Here is a 16,936-nt window from a genome sequence, read left to right on the forward strand (position 1 = left end):
AATGTATAGACATTCCTAAAGGTTTGTTGTTTGGTTTCCCACCCTGCCATGAAGCCAATCATCTTTGAGACCCCGCAGGACGGTCCGGCTCTACTATTGGCCGAGAGCGTTGTTGATCTCCTTCAATGGATCTGCACTCTCGTTATTAGCTATATGACAAACATCTCCAATCAGCGTTGCAATGAACAGATATAATCACGCTATCCTGCTTAAAGCTGAAGGGAATGTTTTTACACACCAACACGTTGTAATTGTAGTCATTCATTGATGCAATAATTCAAGTTTTGGCCAGCTTTGTGTCCACTAAGTTATCTGTAAGGCTTGTTTATCTGGATGTGGGATGTTTTGGACTCTGTGCTGGAGGGTGGACTTTGTGTTGGCCAGTAATCGTTCCCAGAGGAACACCTCCCCGAGCGGAGGAGGGAAAAGCCCGTCTTGGAGAATGATATATAAAGAAGGAGCAAACCTGTCCTCTTCCCTCCAAAGCTCTGGTTTTCATCCTCACAGCCCTGTCACTCCATCAGACAGAGGAATTCACTCGCAGGTCAGTCATCTTACAGCTGTGTGTGTGTGTGTGTGTGTATGGTCTATAAATCAGAACATGAGTTTATAATCAAATATTTTATATAATATCATTTAAGTTTCTGAAGAAATACGTGATATATAATTATATTCTTTAAAATAGTGTAATGTATTACTTGTAATATTATTCATATTGTGTTATGAAAGTACACACGCTAGCTGACATACTTTGATCTTTACTTGGAGATCATTTGCATGTGTTGTAAATATTTACAACGCCGGTCAAAAGCTTGAGTTTATATTTCTCATGATTTTACAACTTAACTTTTTGATCACAAGGCTTCTGCTGAAATGCTTGAAATTAGTGTTGCAGATAATTATAATGTGTGCCTAAATATGAATTTCTTAAAGAAATATGTTTAATGAATGAAAAATGCTGTATGCTGTACTGTGTGCAACAAGTGTGCATCATGTAAAAGCATCCCAGGATGCACCTCAGTTTTCACACCTCAAAGGTGTGACTTTACTATATTAATGTGAAATGTGCTGGATGGTTATAGTGAAGAGTGTGTGTGTGTGTGTTGACAGTGGTCAGTATGGTGGGTCTGAAGCCGTCCGATGTTCCTCCTCCTCTGGCGGTGAAGGTCCTCAGTGCAGGAACGGCCGCCTGCATCGCTGATCTGGTCACCTTCCCCCTGGACACGGCTAAAGTGCGCCTGCAGGTACAGACGGGACGTCCCAGCACCTCTGGACTCTGAGCTGATGCATCACTGTGTTTGCACCAATAATACTTGTGTATATATTATATATAAATAATCTGGGTAGTTAGGAATTTTGTTAATTAATTGATTTCTTTGTTTAATATTTATATTATTTTTTTTAAATTTGTATTAATAATATTTGTATTAATAGTTCAAATTGTAAATATATAGGCTACCTTCTTTTTTAGATTTCTGAAGAATATATTATTAATATAAAAAAATATTTTAAATTATTATAATCTGTATATATACTATAATCTCTCTATATATATATATATACACACACACACACAATTTTATTATATAATAATTTAAAATTGTAAATCTTTTTAAAATAATCTTTTCCTGAATATGATTGATTTAAATTATATTGCAATATATATTCTAATATATTTTCAAATATTACAATATATTATATTATTATGTTTTTGCACTAATAATATTTTTATGAATATTATATAAATAATCTGGGTAGTTTTGGAATTTTGTTAGGTATTAAAATTTAAAATTGTAAATGTATACATTCTTTTTTAAAAGGATTTCTGAAAGAAAAAAAAATATTTAAATATTATATGTTAAACATATTCCCCCGGTTTCACAGACGAGGCTTAATCTAGTCCCAGACTAAAATGCATGTTTGAACTGAAAGCAACTTCCACTGATATATCTTAAAATATGTCAGTGACATTGTTTTATCTCAAGATGCGCATCAGTAATGTCTTTAAAGCATGTTTATAAAAGCTACTTGCATATCTTAATTGAACTAAGACGTAATCCTGGCTTAATCTAAACCCCGTCTGTGAAACCAGGCCTATATATATTAAACAAAAACACATTTTTGTTTTTAAAGTTGCAATTTTAATTTCTTTCATTATTACATATACTTGCAACTCAAGTATTCCTCTGATCCACTCCATCACAATCAGTCCGTGTCCCTGTATTGTCCCAGATCCAGGGAGAGAAGGCGGTGACGGGCGCTGCTAAGGGCATCCGTTACCGAGGTGTGTTCGGGACCATCAGCACCATGGTGAGAACCGAGGGCCCGCGCTCGCTCTACAACGGCTTAATCGCAGGTCTTCAGAGGCAGATGGCCTTCGCATCTATACGAATCGGCCTCTACGACAGCGTTAAGAGCTTCTACACGCAGGGCAAAGACAGTGAGTTCAGCACTCTATAACACACACCACTGCACAGAGAAGACTAGAGTAAGATCTGCTTAGACGAGAGTGGGGGTATTGGGATGAAGGTTTGGTTTTGGCCTTGCAGACCCTAACGTGGGCGTGAGGATCTTGGCGGGCTGCACCACAGGAGCGATGGCTGTGTCCGTGGCTCAGCCCACAGATGTGGTGAAGGTGCGTTTCCAGGCCCAGATGAACCTGCAGGGTGTGGGCCGCCGCTACAACGGGACCATGCAGGCCTACAGGCAGATCTTCCAGCTCGAGGGCCTCAAAGGCCTGTGGAAAGGTGTGTATTCTGCCAAGCCCTACAGTGTTATTAACTCAGACTGTAGCTGATAGTGGTTCAATGGATCACAAAACTCACGGTTTGGATCACATTATGGTTTTTGATTCACGGAGCGGATCAGCAAAATAAAGTAACGCTGCTTTTAATTTATTACTTAAAACTAGGGGTGTAACAATATATCGTGTCACGATATATCACAATTCAAAAATGCATCAATATGTATCGTGGATAGTGACAATATGGAAACCCAATGCACAGGACAATAGAGACACCAGAGTAAAGCTGAAAATGAAGCTGAAAATGAAGAATTTTTTTAGACGAATATTGCACTGACTTGATATATTTAAAATAATATTGGCAACATCAGACATCTGGCATTATCAGGACACACAAATATTCCCCAATTGCATTATTAAACATTATATAGTAACTGACAGTAAAACTCTGTAAACTGTTTTTTTTTTTTTTTTCACACAGAATTATTTTTATTTTTGGGTGAATTATACACAATACATAATTCCAGCACCAAGTCCAAGATATTCATTTACACCCACAATGTAATATCAAATTTAGCATTTTAATCAACAGTGCATTTTTTGTTAACCGTTTACCAAATGACTTGTCTTGGAGTATTGCAATAGTATCGTGAGTTCAGTATCGTGATATGTATCGAATCGTGACATGAGGGTATCGTTACAGCCATACTTAAAACACACTTTTAAGTTCTTCGATACCACTGCAAAAATGACTAGCCTAACTAATAAAGGTCAAACAGTATTAAAGGCAAGTGAACCGTCAGTAAAAAAGAAAGGGAAAAAAAAGATCAAATACACTAATATAACAAAATTACAAAGTAAGGTCTAAATAGTGTATTCAGGTACAGACATGTAGGCTAATAATCAGGCCTAAATCTAAAATAACACTATACTGTATAAATTAAAAATAGACAAATCTTTGTTAAAGCTGTGATTTGTTGTTTGATTAACATTACAGGTATTTATAGGTTGCTGTCACTTTAAGACCTGATGCACGGATCCAATATAATGATACGCATCCGATTTCCTTCTCAACACATTAGTAATTAGTCATCTATTTGTTCGCATCTTGAAGTACATTTCGTAATATATTTAGAAAAATGTATTTCCAAGATGTGCGCAGCATATATTTTGGCCAAAATCATTTTCTTAATCCTAATATGCATGTGTTCTGGCTTTGCTTAAGAAACAACAGCACTGATGATTTGATGCTTATTTAAATGTGATTTGTGTGATATACAGGAACTCTGCCGAACATCACGAGGAACGCCCTGGTCAACTGCACAGAGCTGGTGTCTTACGATCTCATCAAAGAAGCCATTCTCAAACATAAACTCCTGTCAGGTAAGACCCACGACTGAAAACTCACAGTACGCCTGGAAATCAGGAACCTTAAAAAAGCCAGTTGGATATTTAAATAAACAGGACGAGCTCTTTGACGTGTTGCTCCCAACGTCCTGTTCATATAGCATATAGCTTGTTTTTATTTAGCATTTTTATTAAGAAGGGAATCCATAAAATATGATTTCAGCACGTTCCCCAAAACTCAAAGAGTGTGGCAGTGTGTGACGGAGCCTCGAAAACAGGCCAAGAGTCCATAAGGTGACACAGCTGGAGTGTCTGTGATTGGTCAAAAGCTCACACACCCTCCCTTTACTGTCCAACCTCCAATAACCAGTGTGGGTCGTGTTGGAATCAACCAGTACAAACCACTTTCACCAGATAAGATAGTACTGGTGACCAGCAAACCAGTTACATGACATCAGCACATCTGTAGTGAAGGCCTGTGAAAGCACCAGTGTTAACTTAAACTAAAATTTGAAATGCTACCTACCTTGCCAACTAACTGAAATGGTTCCTTTTTTTTTTTTCAATTAACAACAAATGTTTTAATTTCAAGTAGTAAAATTACTAAAACCAAATCCGAAATAAAAATCAATTGCACCTAAATAAAAATATTACATCTCTCATTAAAAAAACTACTGAAACTTAAAATTAAAGTAAAAATTGTAAATATATTAAAAATATATTTTTATATTTTCCATTTTAATTTTAGTTCATTCTTTATTAATTTTGTTGTTTTTTGTCATTAAAAAAAAAATTGTTTATATTTATATATTTTAAATAACTGATTTTCTTTTCTTTTTTTTTATGAAATGATCGTATTATATTTTAGTTCGATATTGTTTTTTGTTTAATAATTAGTATTTTTAGAGGATTTTATGGTACCAAATTATATATATGGAATAGTTATGATCCATGTATTACCTGAAAATGAATTTTCCAACTTAAACTGTGATCAATCTTGAAATCTTTGGAGCACAGACTTAAGTCTGGTCTCTTTTTAAAGACGACACATGGCAGATTATTGCTGAAACAAACAAAAAAAGTTGTAGAAGTTTAAGTTTATTATTATGAAAACTAATATTATTCAATTAAAACTAATATTTTTTAATTATATATGACAAAGTATATATTTTCCCCCCAAAAAATACTCAAAAATACTAAAATACTTTCAAATCAAAACCATAGATCTAAACAAGTTGTGCTCCAAATTTGAGGTTGATATCTCAAAATATTATTAGTAAGATTTTGTATGGGCGCAGTACCAAACGTTTGCACTAGATAAAATTTGTTTGTTTTCGATTCGTTTAATTTCCGATGCGGTCATTCTTGACCGCGAACAATACAAGTGTGACTATTTTTTTTCAGGACCATTTAACCTTTTCAAAAGATGTCCATGATTTTGTGTTTGTGTGTGTTCACATAGTAAGCGCCAAAACCTTTACTAAGTTTCGTACCATTCTGATGAAGTAAAAAATTCTACATTTTTCGTAAAATTCTTTGGTCAAAAATGACTCAACAGCACCAGAGGGTTAAACTAAATGAAAATGAGAAATGTTGCAATGAAATATATATCACTTTATTTCTTTATTTTAATGTTTTAGTTAACTATATATAACTTGCACTGGACACACTGAACGAAGTTAACAAGAGCCTTCAAACCAGTCTATGCTTCAAACACACATATCAGTAATATTTATTCCTGTTTTTGCATCGCAGACAATCTTCCGTGTCATTTCGTGTCTGCGTTCGGCGCCGGTTTCATCACGACCGTGATCGCGTCTCCAGTGGACGTGGTGAAGACTCGCTACATGAACTCTCCTCCCGGTCAGTACAGAAGCTCCATCAACTGCGCCTGGACGATGATGACCAAAGAGGGACCAACCGCCTTTTACAAAGGGTGAGTGGCTTATAGGGCCTAATATTCGACTGGGATCAGTGTTACATTATGAAATTTTATTGGAGACTACTTGTCAATTTCACATTTGCATCCTTCACCCTATAAAGGTGAATAATAATAAAACCTGATCTAATGCTGCACTGAGGTTTTGTTGTCTGTCGCTTTAAATGCTCAAGCTCTTCACAGCAGGATGGATTCTGATTGGCTGTCAATGTTTTTATTGCTCATCAACTGGAAACAAAAATAATAAATAAAAAAAAGTGATTCCAACAATATTGTTTCTCTGTGCCGTTAAAGTTGTGGTGTTTCACAATTATTCTTTTATATTTAGAACGATTTTTAGAACCAGGTCTTTATCGTTTTCGTTATCGTTTTCGTTAACAGACCAAACTTTTTTTTCTCTCTTTCTCCTTCAGTTTCGTTCCATCTTTCCTGAGGTTGGGCTCCTGGAACGTGGTGATGTTCGTGTCGTTCGAGCAGCTGAAGAGGGCTATGATGATGTCCAGGGCCAGATTCGAAGCCACCACGTAGATGCTAAACTCGAACTAACATCCTTGCAAACACACGGACTCACATGAGCGGCTGTTTTAAACACCACTGACGGGACGATGAAAACCAGAGCGCAGGCGCAGAAACTTCCACTTTCAGACTTCCGCTATGGAAGCTGAACAGGCAACAATACGGGATGCATCAATGAGCATTTGATTGAAACATCAGATTCAAGATCATGATCGCCATCCTTTCTCCTTCAGGGCATTTTTCATGTATAAATAATTATGAAGCCATTGAACAACGATTGATCATCCATCACACAGATTGAAATGAGAGGATGTTCTGAACCTCACCCCCCTTGATATGTTAATGTACATAATGTTTATGTAATATTTATCTGTCCTCATTTTTTAAGCAATTAGTTCTTTGTTTAAAGCAACTATTTACTTTAATGTCTATTTAACCCTAAAACTTTTCCAACACGTAAACCTGAAATGACCTAGAAAGTGAGATTGCCTCATCACTGGAATCAAGACACAAAGGTACACATGTCTGCATCAATAAAACACCTTTATACAACTTCTGGATGTCTTTATGGGGACTGTGGAATATTAAGTTGTGATACTAAGTGAAATAAGATTGATATTTAAACAAATATGAGTTTCCCTTCGTAAATTTTTTTAGGCCTGCTGATGCAAATAATTGTCGATATTTACAGTTAGAATTTTTAATGTATTAATTGCTTTTTACTGCCAATGTGTGAACCGCTTGTAACGAAACTTAAAAAAGGAGACCTTCTCCGGATTTACCTATGAAAGCCAAAAGGCTTCACGTTTATTCAAACGGTCTCACATTGCCAGATATAGTATAGCCTATCTATAGTCTCAAATATACTTTATAATCAAACTATCATCATCGTGTAATTTTACTGGTGCAAACGTATCCACATCGCTATGATCAGATTATCACTGCTTCCATTTGCTTTCTGTTTATTTTGTTATTGAGAGGAAAGCGCGCGCCGCACATGTTCATCTTCTAACCGTCACTCTCAGCAGCGTGGACGGCGTCAGGATGTTCGTTAAATGTATATTAATAGAATTTTAAATATAAAATAGTATTTCAATATAAAATAGAATTTCAAAAGTCTATTCACTTACGAAAAAGAACTTAGGCCCTATCAGGCCCTTGAATGAATCGCGTTGAAGTCTCTTCTTGAACATTACGTGTGCACGAGCAATAGTTGCGGGCTGCAGTTTCACTTAACGGCCGCCGGTGTCGCTAATAACAAGATTTTCTGAAATCTATATATAACCCCTTTTAATATTTATGATATCATGAAGATGTTCATTGGTTAAACTCATTTTTGTGACAACAATGTAATCGCATTTTGCTTGTTAGCCATGCAGATTTTATGACCATATTTGTTCTTGAGCGACTAAAAATTCATACATCACAGGATAAAGTACGATCATCTAGTAAAGGCAAAAAGGTGAATACAAATGATTACATGAAATGGTGACCAGTTATAGGATGGAAGACGTGCAAAAAAAAACTCATGAACTGCATTAATTGAATTACCTATTTAAAAAAAGAAATGTTCAAAACTAATTTAACTAATTCTTATTGCCAAAGCTCTAATGAAAAGAAGCAAACATCGCGTAATAATGTTCAATCACTAATTTTATTCTTCAACATTAGGTATGAATCCAACACTATAAAATTAATTGGGTCATCAGGAATAAAAAGTTACATCTTCAAAACCAAACACCGTTTATAAATAAAACAACACAGTGTTACATTGACATTTGTGCATAAAAATGCTGTACTTTGGAATTGAGTTGAGGTCTGAATAATAATAATATTCACAGAACAGATTAGACATTAAATACTTGTTTATAGGCCACATCGAAGAATTGTGCAGAGGATAACGACGGGTGAGGGTTTAATACAACTTAAACGCATTTTAACATGCAAAGAGGTTGAATCATCTGCATACAGAACGAAAACAACTTCCTAACATCTTATGAACAGAAACGTCAACTTCCTGAGATGGGTGAACATTAAGAAGCAGGAGTCATGTGTGCACGAACAAAACGTTCAAGTGTGATGGGGAACTTTAAAATATCACTTCTAAAGTATTATTAGTAATACTTAACAGTGTAAGTCTTTTCCCTGACCGGGTAAATGTAGCTAAACAACCAGCTATGTACCCTCGATGTACACTTTATACAGTTGCTGTTTAATTATTTATATTCAAATAACGTTTCATGCACGTTGTACATTTCCCAACTAAAAACTATCAATGGAAAAAGAAAACAAAATCAACTGTAGCGGTTTCCCATTGTCTTTGAAATGATGCTGGAATGCTGAAGTCACTTTTCTGGGCCCACGGTCATGATGAGCGTGACCTCCGGCACCTGAAGTTGCCCTTTGACCTTGTCGTGAAACTTCTCTCTGTAGCGATTGAACTCCATGATGCTCTCCGGCTCCTCTTCCAACCAGAACTTATCGAACTCGTACGCCAGGTAACCTACCAACAGAGACAGAGGAAACACGTGACCATAACGGAGAGGATTTTCTGAAGCGAAAAACAGGTCCAATAAAGAAAAAACAACAAATACTTTTTTATTATATGAGTTTTACATAAAAGAAACGTAAGCCTATTTTAGGACCCTTGAATACAACATTTACTGTAATATAAGGCAAAAATGTAATACTTTATAAAACTTTTTCAAATAAGCATAAATGTAGTATGACTTACGCACTATGCAAAATTTTTTTTTTTTTTTTTACTAACTAAAAAAGTAATTTTAAAGTATAAATTGTGAAGTATTTGTATTTTGTCAACATAGTGTTCCTTAAAAAAAAATATATATATATATATAATTTCTAATTTTTTATTTTTATTTTGGAATGAAATAATATAAGACCATGATTTTGACAAATTTTGTCAGATTCACTCTTCTATCATGTTTTAACTTTTTTTTAACTTTTTTAATACCCTATTTTTAAACATTTCTATGGAAGTGATTTTATGTTGATATATATTCAAATATAAATCTATCTATCTATAACGTGTGTGTGTGAGTGAGAGAGTGTGAGTGAAAGTAAGTGTGTCTGTGTGTGAGACTGAGTGTGTCTGTGTGTGAGTGTGTGTGTGTGTCTGAGTGAGTGTGTCTGTGTGTGAGTGAGAGTGAGTTTGTCTGTGTGTGAGTGTGAGTGAGAGTGTGTGTCTGAGTGAGTGTCTGTGTGAGTGAGAGTGAATTTGTCTGTGTGTGAGTGAGAGTGTGTGTGTGTGTGTCTGAGTGTGAGAGTGAGAGTGTGTGTGTGAGTGTGAGTGAGAGTGTGAGCGTCTGAGTGTGAGAGTGAGAGTGTGTGTGTGTCTGTGTGAGAGTCAGATTGTGTGTGTGAGTGTGAAAGTAAGTGTGTCTGTGTGTGAGAGTGAAGTGTGTCTGTGTGTGAGTGTGAGTGAGAGTGTGTGTGTCTGAGTGAGTGTGTCTGTGTGTGAGTGAGAGTGAGTTTGTCTGTGTGTGACTGAGTGTGAGAGTGAGAGTGTGTGTGAGTGAGAGTGTGAGCGTCTGAGTGTGAGAGTGTGTCTGTGTGAGTGTGTGTGTGTGTGTGTGTGTGTGTGTGTGTGTGTGTGTGTGTGAGAGTGTGAGCGTCTGAGTGTGAGTGTGTCTGTGTGTCTGTGTGAGAGTGTGTGTGTGTGTGTGTGTGAGAGTGAGTGTGTGTGTTTACTCACAGTAGAACTGATGGAAGTCCTGCAGTTGTGGTTTTCCAGAGACTGTGTTATAGAAATGAAGCTTCAGAGCGTCACTCTTCATCAAGCTGTACGCCATCTCAGTCAGATTGATGCCCACTATGGCATACGAGTACCTGCAATGACAAAGAAATTACAATAACTATCAATTTCACTAACTTTGTGAGTGCTGATGCTGAGTAACACTGAGTGTGGCGTATGGCGTAGAGGACTTACCCTAGTGTGGGGTGATTAGCGTGTGACAGGACCTGCCGGGCCGCGTCGGTGTATTTCTCGCTGAAAAAACTGAGCAAACAAAGAAAAACATGAATGATCAAGAAAGCAACGGGATGAAAGCATCCACTTCCTGTAACTCATCATGATCAGAAAGGTTCCACATACAGAAGGTTTGTGAGTCCCAGCATCCCCATCCCTCTGAAGTCAGTCTTCGGGTCGTCGCCCTGAAAACCGATGTTTCCCCACTGCTTCGTGATCCTCGATTCCAACTTCTCTGACGGCATCAACAGGTCCCACAACTGGAGGAGAGCAAGCAAACACACAGAGCAGTCAGAACTGAAGCTCAAATCACAGTCAGGTATGATATCAGACTGTAAATCAATCACCTTCAGAAGCATGTTCTCATGTTCCTCGGTTTCAGAGTCGAACACCTCTTTTCTTAGTTCCTCAACCGCCTCAAACAGATTGTTATATCCGTTGATTTGCAACAAGCATTGACGAAGATTCCCCTTAAACCTGTAAGAGATTTATTTATTTTTGCATGAAAAACTGATGTTAGACCTTGATAATATCCACAACATACACATATCTTGAGTACAATCTGTTTACAGCTGGTATTAAGATGCGTTTCAAGTGAAAAATTTATTAAAAATGTATATATTTTAAAATATTTATTAAAAATGCTTTGATATTTATTTTAACTTATTTGTATATTTATTTTGTTTTAATTAGGGAAAACCGATTATTTTTAACTAGATTTTTACATGAATACATTGCAAAATATATTGTTGATCTTGTAGTTTCTGAGCAGTTTTTTTTCTCCCTTGAAATATTGTTATTTCAAATTAAAGAATGATTTTTTTTTTTTTTTGTAATGTGTAATTTGTATTTTGTAAAAAGGAAAAACAATAAATATACTGTTAAAAACAAAATCTTACATAAACATTTAGCAACAAACTTGGCAACCGAGGCTATTAGGTCAAAATGATGGTTCCTATAATCAGAAAAATTACAGTTTATGCCATTTCAGAGCAAATATATAAATGTGGTGTGAAGGATTAATAATGTAAAACAGCAACAACAGATTATCGCATATTGTGACCAAAATAAAAAATGTGAATGTCTTCACTTTTAAGTTTATTTTCCCAACTGAATGAAGTTAACACAATCTTAACAGAGCCTCACGTAGGATCTTTCTGCTCCTTGATTCTCTTTTCCCGGATTATTTGAGCCAGATGGTCCTCCAAATCATTCTCCTTCAAAGACAAAGCTGCTCGCAACACCTGATCAAACACAAACGTTTAGAGTGCACTATAAAGTGAGTTCATCAGATCAATCTTGGCTAAAGATTGTGGTCCACATCAATGTTTAGCTAATACTCAGATAATGAAGTGCTGAAGCGACCATCTTGTCTATACACATACCTTGCTTTTGGAGGACTTCAGAGAATACTCTACAAAGAAAGGCAAAAACGACAGGTTTGCAAAAGTGATGCGTGACAATTAAAATACTGTCTTAAAAGAACAAATTTCATCCAATTATAATCAATACAAACAGGTCACTGCATGAACAGAACTCACATTTTTGGTTAAACAATACCTTGAAAGGTATTTATTAAGTCATTAATTACTCACCCTCATGTCGTTCCAGACCTGTAAGACTTTCGTTCATCTTCAGAAAACAAATTTAGATCTTTTTAATTAAATCTGAGAGATTTCTGTCCCTCCATTGACAGGCTACGCAACTACCACTTTGACGCTTCAAAAAGTTCATAAAGCGATCGTAAAACAAATCCATATGAATTTAGCAGTTTAGTCCAAATTTTCTTAAGAGAGATAGATTTATCCAATGAACAGATTTAATTTAGGCTTTTATTCACATATTGGTGCCTCATTGGTTCTCGCACACCAAGCGACCATGACATGTGCGCTGATGAATGTTTATATGTGAATAAAAGCCTAAATTAAATCTGTTCATCATATAAATCTTTCATATAAACTGCTAAATACATATGGATTACATTTGAAGATTACATTATGATCTCTTTATGAACTTTCTGAAGCGGTGAAGTGGTACTTTGGAGGGACAGAAATCTCTCAGATTTGATCAAAAAAATCTTCATTTGTGTTTGGAAGATGAATGAAAGTTTCAGTCTTACAGGTTTGGAGCGACATGAGGATGAGTAATTAATGACAGAATTTTCCGTTTCGAGTGAACCATCCCTTTAACTATTCTCCCATACATTCATTTTAAGGCATAAATAAATAAGTCCTCGTCACCTATCTGTGATGTCCTCAGAGCTCCAGCTTTGCATCGGGCACAAATACGCTGCAACTCGCATCTTCCAGTGAGAATCCGGAGGAACCATTTCAGCCAGAAGCGCAGACAGGAGGAATAGAAACACTGCCAGATATACCCCAACATCCTCTGAAACACAAACATCATCAGTTAGTTTCAGTCCAACTACTGCACTTTCTCCCACACGCATTATTGGACACGCGACAGGAATGCAACGTACACAATATGGACACTTTTCATGCATGTTCTTAGAATGAACTGCATCTCGTGCACACAGCTCTTACTGTCTCTATGTCTACACATGAATAATGTACACTTCATGCAATGCAAATGAGCTGCTGATCCTTGTACTCAGTCAAAACAACAAGCATTATTAGTAATCTATTCACCAATAAGATCTGTGCATGACTGTTTACACTGCCCACCATCAAATCAGCCCTTTGAACTCACACAAAGCACACAAACTTTTCAACTACATGACTAATATAGCTTATACATAATCTAAAAATGATGCTTTAAGAATATCAGCCGGACAACACAACAGGTTGTTCATGCACGAGACATAAATTGCCCATCAAAAACACAAATAAGCCGCGTGAATTCAACAAATGACGCAGTTCACGACAATGCCTCCGTTTATACTGCTTCACGTTGAGTCGCTGCTTTTTCTAGCATTTAATACTATGTACTAAAGATGTTATAAAGTGCAGTAACTGTATGGATCACACTTACTAGCAGTCACTTCGCCCGGAAATGATTCGGATTCTTGCGCATGCGCAGAATGACCCAGAGGGCGCAAGTGAGCCTGCGACAAGTCTGTTTTTATTCTCAATACATTTAATTTAATCTTTAATATATCATAATCATATACATAGGTAATTTAGAGTATGTTATTTATATAAAGACTACAATTATCTGTTTGAAAAGTGTAAGAGTAAGAATCACTGATCTATAGACCTTATTCACAGCAGCGCCATCTTTGGTTTTCAACGGGAATGAAAGCGAGGCTGAGAGGGATTGACATGAATCTCTTCAGTGGGCTGTACTGTTATTTAATGTGTTTTTGGATTGTTCCGCTGACCAAACAAAGCAAAAAAAAAATTTATGAAAATGAAATTTCAGTAGACAAAAAAACTGTAAATAGTATGGCAAGCCGTTTTAGCTTAAAATGTTCCCAGCACTACTCGTCGTAATTGCATTTTTACTAGTACGAATTAAATTAGATAGCTCTCAAATTCAGTTGTTACTAGTAAGAATGCAATTGCAGAGCTCTGCAATTATACATATCTTTAATGTGTTTTCTTTGACTAGTAAAAATGGAATTAGTGAGCTCTCTAATTGTAATGGTTACTAGTAAGAATTTAATTGTAGAGATCTCTAATAGGAAATGTTACTGGTAATTGAATTTGAGATTTCTCTAATTGTAATTGTTACTAATAAGAATTGAATTGTAGAGCTCTCTAATTTAATTCTTATTACCAAAAATGCAATTAGAATGAGTAACGTTTGGAACATTTTAAGATAATATGGCTTGCCATAATCTCTGATCTTTTTACAGCAGATGCTGTTGAAAACATATTCCCACATCCTTTGAATATCCAAAGATATTTTAATTGAGACTGCACTTACAAAAAGCAATTTAAGCTAATGAACAATGTATAAACTGAGCATAACTAGTAAAATGTATCCACTTAATTTTACATAATTTTGCATTGCTACAAAAAAAAGGTAATCTAATTACATAACCCAAACACTGAAAACAAAGTACAGAAAGCACTTTTTAGTTCTATTCAGTTCTATTTTTTTAGAGTGAGAAGTCTTCTGTGAACAAAAAAATACAAGACCAGACCAAAGACAAACCAGTTTTTTACCAAAATAATTCATGAATCAGAAACTAACTCAGGGGAAAAAAAGCATACATGGAAGCAAAGTAAATAGCTCACTAGTACAAATCAGACCAGTCACACCCCCTGTGAAGTGCAGTGCATTTAGTGACAGACAAGAGTAACACCGTAACAATCAAAACTGGTGTTTCTCTGCATGTATTTTACTTCTAAATCCATCAGGAGGCACTAGCGAGCTGAAGCGTAATAATGGCAGGTCCAGAGAGCGGGGGCCATCTTTGGGGATCCTCATGGGTGGAGGTGGAGGCGGGAATCTGGATGGTCTGCCGTCATCATTTCCTGTGTTATTGTTGTCATCAGCATTCACGACACTGCTAATGCTAGGTTTCTGACAGCGAAGCAGGAACACCCCCATAAAGTGTCGACGGTATAGATAAAGGATCACCAACAGTATCAGCAAGATGAGCAACACGAGCAGGCCACAGATGGCGTAAACACCCCGGAGGATTGTGGGAGATGATGTCTCGTTACAGTCTAGAAAATGAGTGGAGAGGAAAATTAAGTTATGAAAGGCATTTAGAGAACAGTTTTTGGGAAAAATATTTCATTTAATATGAGAGCGGACTGATCACCCATAAACAGTGTGGACCTGTCAATATAAACTTCTGAATATCAGTCTCTTACCAGGTTCGTCAGACGCCGCGCAAACGCTCGCTCCCTTGCGGTAACCATGGAGACAGTGACAGGAGTATGAGCCGAACTGATTCACACACTCGGCGTGAGCGTCACACACCACCATTTGTGTCTCACACTCATTGATGTCTGTTCAAACACACACAGAGAAATTGACAGACTGATTACTTCTAGACTAGCTCTTAAATGCAGTCTTATGAGAGTGTGTGAGAGCGAGTGTGTGTGAGTGAATGCGTGAGTGTGCGAGCGAGAATGTGTGTGCGTGCAAGTGAGTCTGCGAGTGAATGTGTGCAAGTGAGTGTGCGAGAGTGTGCGTGTGAGTGTGCGAGCGAGTGCATGCGTGAGTCTGCAAGTGAGTGAGCGTGCGTGCGAGCGTGTGCGAGAGTGTGCGTGTGAGTGAATGCGTGAGTGTGCGAGCGAGTGCATGCGTGAGTCTGCAAGTGAGTGAGCGTGCGTGCGAGCGTGTGCGTGAATGCGTGAGTGTGCGAGCGAGTGCCCGTGCGAGAGTGTGGGTGAGTGAATGTGTGAGAGCGAGTGAGTGAGTGAGAGTGCGAGCAAGCAAGTGAGTGTGTGAGTGAGTGTGTGCGAGCGAGCAAGCGAGTGAGTGTGTGTGTGTTCGAGTGTGCGTGTGTTCGAGTGTGCGTGTGTTCGAGTGTGCGTGTGAGAGTGTGTGAGTGAGTGAGTGCGTGAGTGAATGTGTGAGCAAGTGTGCGAGTGAGTGAATGCGTGAGTGTGCGAGCGAGTGAGTGCCCGTGCGAGAGTGTGGGTGAGTGAATGTGTGAGAGCAAGTGAGTCTGTGAGTGTGCGAGCAAGCGAGTGAGTTTGTGAGTGAGTGTGTGTGAGTGTGCGTGCGTTCGAGTGTGTGAGAGGGTGTGAGAGTGTGTGAGTGAGTGTGTGAGTGTGCGAGCGAGTGAGTGCCTGTGCGAGAGTGTGGGTGAGTGAATGTGTGAAAGTGAGTGAGTGAGTGAGAGTGTGCAAGCAAGCGAGTGAGTGTGTGAGAGTATGTGAGTGTATGTGAGTGAGTGCAGGTGAGTGAATGTGTGAGCAAGTGGGCGAGTGAATGTGTGAGAGCGAGTGTGTGTGTGAGTGTGTGAGTGAGTGAGTGAGTGAGAAAGATGTTTCTTTGGCTAGTATGAGGTCACAGCAAGGTTTCTGAAAGCACAGAGGAACCTGAAAGGTCACGTGACGAGTGTGCGATCACCTTCAGTGGAGACCGATGCAATGACGCCCTGAGTTCTGCTGGTTTGGGATTTGATGGTTCTGTCCTGTAGCTCCTGCAGACGAGACTGAAGATCCCCTACAGTGGCCTTCTGAAACCTCAGCCACACGATGAAGAAAACGCCAGAACTCAACCTACAAACAAACCCATGGACAGTCTGTCAGCTGATCTAGAAGAGCCTCCCAGTGAACATGCTTCAGGAAGTGCTCACTTTTTCAGTCGTTTGAAGTCCAGGCTCTTCAGGGTGAGACTGCCACACGCTTCTCGTATCTGTAAACCAATTTTGAGCCCAAAAGTTGCCCGATTGACAACAATATTCTAAATATATAAGGGAATCGCAATATTTAGGGAATATATGTGACCCTGGACCACAAAACCAGTCACATGT

At 37.7% G+C, this 16,936-nt stretch overlaps 3 protein-coding genes across 5 annotated transcripts in view; 1 reads left to right on the forward strand and 2 right to left on the reverse strand.

Annotated features, from left to right (window-relative positions):
* Positions 1 to 347: 347 nt before the first annotated feature.
* Positions 348 to 7,049, forward strand: ucp1 (uncoupling protein 1). Its single transcript, XM_084392432.1, has 7 exons — positions 348 to 544; positions 1,111 to 1,244; positions 2,233 to 2,440; positions 2,550 to 2,747; positions 4,025 to 4,126; positions 5,846 to 6,026; positions 6,443 to 7,049. The coding sequence occupies exons 2-7, from the start codon at positions 1,119 to 1,121 to the stop codon at positions 6,555 to 6,557; spliced, it is 930 nt and encodes a 309-aa protein (XP_084248558.1). The 5' UTR covers positions 348 to 544; positions 1,111 to 1,118; the 3' UTR covers positions 6,558 to 7,049.
* A 1,131-nt stretch (positions 7,050 to 8,180) lies between these two features.
* elmod2 (ELMO/CED-12 domain containing 2) lies at positions 8,181 to 13,628 on the reverse strand. Of its 3 annotated transcripts, none has more exons than XM_084401970.1 (9): positions 13,525 to 13,628; positions 12,774 to 12,921; positions 11,919 to 11,947; positions 11,680 to 11,777; positions 10,881 to 11,010; positions 10,660 to 10,793; positions 10,495 to 10,563; positions 10,261 to 10,394; positions 8,181 to 9,048 (listed from the first exon to the last, which is right to left on the reverse strand). In XM_084401970.1, exons 2-9 carry the CDS (start codon positions 12,916 to 12,918, stop codon positions 8,891 to 8,893), a joined length of 897 nt encoding a protein of 298 aa, XP_084258096.1. In that variant the 5' UTR covers positions 12,919 to 12,921; positions 13,525 to 13,628; the 3' UTR covers positions 8,181 to 8,890. The 3 variants fall into 3 exon arrangements, with proteins under 3 accessions (XP_084258096.1, XP_084258094.1, XP_084258095.1); XM_084401968.1 differs by lacking the exon at positions 13,525 to 13,628 and adding an exon at positions 13,182 to 13,482; XM_084401969.1 differs by lacking the exon at positions 13,525 to 13,628 and adding an exon at positions 13,013 to 13,141.
* Positions 13,629 to 14,375: 747 nt separating this feature from the next.
* Positions 14,376 to 16,936, reverse strand: part of LOC311286101 (uncharacterized protein) — a 7,436-nt gene continuing 4,875 nt past the window's right edge. Inside the window, exons 7-10 of the mRNA XM_084402139.1 lie at positions 16,760 to 16,818; positions 16,531 to 16,682; positions 15,321 to 15,458; positions 14,376 to 15,170 (exon numbers count right to left, since the gene is read on the reverse strand). Coding sequence (XP_084258265.1) covers positions 14,812 to 15,170; positions 15,321 to 15,458; positions 16,531 to 16,682; positions 16,760 to 16,818 — 708 coding nt within the window. The 3' untranslated portion in view covers positions 14,376 to 14,811. The remainder of the gene's footprint in view (positions 15,171 to 15,320; positions 15,459 to 16,530; positions 16,683 to 16,759; positions 16,819 to 16,936) is intronic.

Source organism: Rutilus rutilus, assembly GCF_951802725.1.
Source record: "Rutilus rutilus genome assembly, chromosome: 2".
NCBI classification, from domain to species: domain Eukaryota; kingdom Metazoa; phylum Chordata; class Actinopteri; order Cypriniformes; family Leuciscidae; genus Rutilus; species Rutilus rutilus.